Here is a 5995-nt window from a genome sequence, read left to right as displayed (position 1 = left end):
AATAAAACAATTATTATTGCTGCACACATTTCCCAGGGTGTTTTCAGATTTTCAATAAAAACACTTAATGTTTGGTAGCTCCAGTTTCCACATCCTTTATCCAATATATCCACCATCCCTCTTCTGCACTTCTGCACCTTTTCTGCTCTTCTGTTCAAGCAATGCCAGCCTTGCCTGTCTACCTCTATCCATTAGACTCCTCAGCCTGAATTGTCCCTTTGACCTACTCATTTCCAATCCTTTCTATTGTGCTCACTTCGTCTTTTTGTCAGTGCCACGTCTCCAAGTCTTACATCACAGCATGCCTCACTGTGTTGTGAACCTTAATATTCATTATAGCTGCTGTTCTTCTGTCACAAATCACACTTGACACGTGTGCAGCCACTCCATCCTGCCTATACTGTAACTTCACCTCTCTTTTGGACTTTCTTGCTTTGTAAGGTTCACTCCATGTTCTTAAACTGATCTACTATCACTGCCCCTACACTTTGCATCTTTACTGTCATATATATCTCCAGCTCCTTCATGCACATGTATTTTTCTCCTCAGAGTATACCTACACCTCTCTAGGCTTTCTTCCATCCACCTGGCCCCTACTCTCACTACAGATCACAATGTCCAGCCATAGCTGTCTTTTTAGCCACTGCCTATATTGCATGCCTAACTCCAATGCAGGTAATTGGCGACAGTATTGGCTGAATTTGGATGCAGGCAATCCTTTCTTAATGTCCTTTGCTATAAAATACCTGGATTTTAGGCAAGGCTAAATCACTCCAGAATATGGACTGTAACATCTGTACCAGAATTTTGAATGTCTGACTTTTAAAGCCCTACCTAATAAATTATTCAAACACAATAATGGTACCGTTAGGCCTGTTAGATGGTTTGACTTTGAGGCATTTAATCAGTGGACTGAAATAATAACCAAATGTACCTGATACCTGATTTTAACGCCTGAGAATTGCATGAGAATATTGATTTTAGAGACATAAGTGTTACTAATCCAGAACTGGCACTGGGCAGAGTAAGAGATTTCTTAGCCAATGTAATAGACAGGGCTGTGTCTGGGTCTCAACCGGGCAGTGTTTTGAACGTCGTTTTGAGAAGCCCATCCCTGGCTTCTGATGTACAGGCTGTTTTAAATGCTAAAGATGAGTACAATACAGATCTGTTTCTTGATGAAATAGCTCAAATGATGCAGAATGATGAATCTATCAGTGATGATGAATTAGAGTTTATTGTCAGTCACGTAGAACAGTAGCGGCTGTGCTCGTTTAAGACTGGCCCACATACCATACGACGAGATACTGTTAAAGAAAGGTAAACATTTGTATACAACAAACAATACCCACAACAAGTTTGAATGTGGTCGTGATAGGGCACTGAAACTCTATAACACCCATCTCATATGGCTCATTCAAAACAATAGGTTTTGCTAGCTTTGTTCTAAAATTAGATATCTTGTTGCCTGGATAAACATGTCCCAAAGCATTCAAGAAGAGGGTCACATAAAAGTCGGCGATGTTGTTCTTTTTATTCACCCTTTCTTCCTCTGTCTCTGCCCAGCGGGGAATAAGCAGAGACGGGTCATCTGGGCTAATCACACACCGATGATGTCTTTTTATGGAATCCACGAATTAAAGCAGGGGGCCATCCTAACCACTTCACTAGCACCAGCTTTTTCTGCCCCACTTTTTTTCACACTCTGTTTTTATCAATAATCACACATTGTATCTCAGGCTCATAAAATGTTCCTTTCAATACCTCTTCTGCAAGGTCCGCTAGTCTGTACACTGGTGGCTGTCTCCCTATGCGTTCCTTCACGGTAAAGATCTCATCGGTGTAGGTCTGCTCATACCCTTTTCAAAACATGACTCTCAGTTTTGATATTCGTACAGTGTCACGAAAATTAAATTTAAAGCATGTTTTCTTCTGAGGCTTCGTCTTGTAGAGCGTGTTAAAGACCAATTTCTCATTATCGTTATTCACCTCTGCTGGTGCCATTTGGATAGACCTATGATAAGACTTGTTATATGCTTGTGTGAGATCAAAGATGACATCTACGTATCTCCGGGACTTGGCAGATGTTAATTACTTCCACATTCTACCCTCGAAGCGTCGGGTAAATCTCTCCATAACGCTAGATTTAACCCTGCTAGCTGTTGAGAAATGCTTGATATTATATTGCTTCATCAGCTGTTTAAAGGTTGTATTACAAAAGCCTTTACTGGTTTGTAGTTTCATAGGGATCCTTCCCGCAGTAAGCATATCCTACAGCTGCCCTGTCTTGTTTGTGAGACATCTAACCCATGCATACTTTGAGAATACATCTATACATGTTGTCAGGTATCTCACATTATCATTATCTGCTGAATATTCAGGCATATCAACCAGGTCGGCTTGAAACTGTCTGTCGATCTCATTCACCAATAATCTATTTCTGGGAAAGTGTATCCTCACAGTTTTATGAAGAGTGTAAGTGTCATCTCCTTCTAAATAACGTGTCACCTGCAATAGTGGTGGCGTTACACCTGTTGCCTCTCCTGCTGTAGCTTATTTACACCACCCAGCCCTGCAGAATGGGCTGGATCATGATATATTTTATACAAGGTGTTTTTCATGATCTTTTTGAGGCACAAATGACGCAGATGTTGATGTTAAGACATCTTTTTATTTAATTCACATTCACAATGAATACTGAACAGCATACATTAAATCTTACGCTTCCCTATGAGTAATTCATGATCATGCAGACCAGTCTCAGTTTAACAGTATCATCATAATCCAGTATGTGGTTGAGCACATCGTCGATGGCTAGTTCTATGTTTAATGATGGTTTAAGGTCATGAAGAACAGACATCACAATGCATGTGGGATCATTCTTAGCCTTCCAGATGTTGTGTGACCAGAGGAAGAGTCGGATGGCAGGGATGAGCCGTGGCGTTCATAGTCTCTTCATTATCTTGTCATAGTGGTCTGCGTAGAAAAACTCAACTGCGTGTCCTCTGTAAAAAATGAAAACCACAAGGTCTTAATTAACACACACGCACACACACACACGCTAACTTACCATTTATTTATTTAGTGGTCAGACGGTATTATGATTTTAGGTCTGAAAAAAGTGCATATATGTTACTACTCACCCCTATATCACAGGTCACACATCTCACAGTAACTATAAAGACAATGTGAAAATATTATGTTTTATTTGAAGCAATGTTAGAGCTGTAAAAAGAAATTAGATGACTGGTACAGTCTGTGCTTAGTGTAAAATATGGTATTGATAATTTTTTTTCTGATCTAACTGTACACAACTAAACAACAAGCCACAGCCTTTGTTTCTACAGTGGGGACCAAAAGAAGGAACTCAATTAATTTCATTTGCATCAAAAAATGTTCATCTTACCCACTGACAGCTCAATCTTGGTGTAATTTCCAACTCTCCACTGTGGGTCTGACCCACACCAGTATGTCCCAGTATCATGTACATCTAAGTATGTGATCCTCACTGTGAAGGAGCTGGAGGCAGCATCATCTTGCAGTGTGACCCTTTGATCCATCGAGATGTCTGTGCATTTGTTGCGTTGGTCTCCCTTACAGAGGAACTTCCTGTTATTTCGGTGTTGTGGAGGATAAGGACACTGCAAAAGTAGTAGATTTCCTGCAATACCATTTATGTGTTTTGCTTTGACACAGCACCACTCTGTCAGATCAAAAAAGAAATGGTATTATTTAATCATGAAGTATTCAAATTTCACAAAACTATTTGACTGCAAACAATGTCTTCTTGGCGCTGGTGTAAAGAGCTATCACTATGAACTCTCACCTTCAACTTCCAGCTCAACAGCAGAGAAAACATCCACGTCAGAGTTTCCTTGAACACCACAGAGGTACGATCCTGAATCACTACGAGTCAAGCTGTTAATGGTCACTGTGAATGTTCCTGACACTTTGTCATCATCAAGTCTGAATCGTCCATTTTGTTTGGTGTCAGAGGTGATCAGTGCCTGCTGCAGACATGTGGAGGGCCGGTTTCCTCTGCAGATGTACTTTAGGCTGTTGTGGTACTGAGACTCATACGGACAACTGACAGACTCAGAGTATCCCTCATAACTTTGAACTTTGGTCACAGTGTCACAGCAGCTGTCTGTCAAGAAGGTAAACAACACCAGAAGAAGTGTCACACCCATGAATGGCTATATATAAGGAATAAAATTTTCATATTTCAACTCATTGTTTTAATGTTTTTTGGTTTTGTTGAGGTTTACTTCTTCTTGACCTCATTGATCTGTTTGATATCCCAGCTGGAGAAGAAGAGTCAGATGAGGCAGGAGTATTTTTCATCAAAGCTTTATTAACAATGCACACTGGGAGATCCCCCTACATGCAGCCACAGCAAGCACCAAGTGGATCTGAGGAGCACCCCTCATACACACCGTTATAGAGTAAGTGGAGGGGCTGCCCTGTGCCACCCCTCTTCAGTAGTTTTCCACTAATTCTATTGTTCAGTCAGCTTTTACTCCTCATTTTCAACAGGCAGACCCCCACTGTCAATAAATTCCTTATTCTACACAGTTACACACCAGAACATATAGCTAAACCAACTAGTTGACAACAAAAGTCCACTATAGTCCTCTAAACAGGGGTTGACAAAGTCATCCCAACAAAACACAGTTATGAATCATTTCCTGTTCTTCTAATCTACAGTCACACAGTATTATGTAAGTAAACCTAAGCACATTCTATTCTAATCATTGTTTTATTCTACTCACAAATGCTTCACATAGATTTATAAAGTTGTGACTTTTTTCTATCCTGCAGTGCTTGTATGACGGTTTAAATATATTTACTATTTGCATTTATTATTTTATCTCCTCATCAGTTTTTTAAGTGTTGTTGCTACTGGTCTGTACATGTTTATCTATCAGGCTAAATCAGTGGGATGAATGAATGTGATCTTAATTAAAGATTCAACTAAACCCAACCAGTGACTGAGTTAAACTACAGTTAAACAGTATGTTGATTTTACTGCAGATATAGCTGGTAATGGCAGTACGTTTAACTTTCTCTATATAATTTTTAATCACTTTAAATGTACAAATCCATGTCTTTATTTACCTGGTACTAATTTCAGCTCGACTTCAGTGTAGATATCTTTTCCAGTTCTGGTCACTCCACACCAGTATTTCCCAGCATCCGTGGATTGAAGATCAGCGATGGTCGTTGTGAAGATTTGTGCTGTTTTGTCATCATGGATCCTGTATTTGTTTTTCACGGAGTTTGATGTTGTAATAAGAAGATCACTGTCACCACAGTCGTTCTTACACAGGTACTTTTCATAAGATTCATAACCCTCATCATAAGAGCAGGAAACATTAACCCTCATCATAAGAGCAGGAAACATTAACCTCTCTCCCCACATATCCAGTCACATAGATCACCCCTGCTTCACAGGTCACACATCTCAGAGTAACTGTAAAGACATTTTGAAAATATGTTTTATTTGAAGCAACGTTAGAGCTGTAAAAAAAAATCAGATGACCAGGACAGCCATCTAACTTTTCATAACTGGAAAATGTTAAGCAGACACTGTGGTCTTTTACAGCAATGAGAAGGGACGTGCAGAGCTGAACTATCAGTACAGAGGGGATGGTGCTTCCTTCCATGACCCTTCCTCTAAATGTATTTCAGTAATTTATAAAATAGCTGACATAGGCCATCTGGTGGTGAAATAAGTATTCAGAAGTTAGAAGTGTTAAGAACAACGCTGCCAAAAAAAAAAGTTATAACATCTAGGAAATTGTACTTACAGATTTGAAAGTCCAAGCTTTCACTGCAGAAAAGTAAACCTCAGAGGTTTTGTCTTTTATCCTGTTGACATTATGCTTTAATATAAAAGCATCATTAATCTCCTGATTTTGTTTCAGTTCCAAAGCATGAATTCAAAATGGGGAGAATTTATAGAGGCCAATGCCGACATGTAGGGAAAAAATCA

The 5995-nt window shown here is 39.5% G+C and overlaps 1 protein-coding gene across 1 annotated transcript; it reads right to left on the bottom strand.

The window, feature by feature from the left end:
- Nucleotides 1-2685: 2685 nt before the first annotated feature.
- Nucleotides 2686-5386, bottom strand: LOC102213947 (polymeric immunoglobulin receptor-like). Its single transcript, XM_005735859.1, has 5 exons — nucleotides 5119-5386; nucleotides 3827-4147; nucleotides 3407-3703; nucleotides 3144-3175; nucleotides 2686-3005 (listed from the first exon to the last, which is right to left on the bottom strand). The coding sequence occupies exons 1-5, from the start codon at nucleotides 5384-5386 to the stop codon at nucleotides 2991-2993; spliced, it is 933 nt and encodes a 310-aa protein (XP_005735916.1). The 3' UTR covers nucleotides 2686-2990.
- Between the last annotated feature and the right edge of the window lie 609 nt (nucleotides 5387-5995).

The sequence above is a fragment of the Pundamilia nyererei genome, unplaced genomic scaffold (assembly GCF_000239375.1).
Source record: "Pundamilia nyererei isolate P.nyererei 1_Seehausen unplaced genomic scaffold, PunNye1.0 scaffold00065, whole genome shotgun sequence".
Lineage (NCBI taxonomy): Eukaryota > Metazoa > Chordata > Actinopteri > Cichliformes > Cichlidae > Pundamilia > Pundamilia nyererei.
Note: the sequence above shows the minus strand (reverse complement) of the source record. Positions and strands in the feature narration are given on the sequence as shown.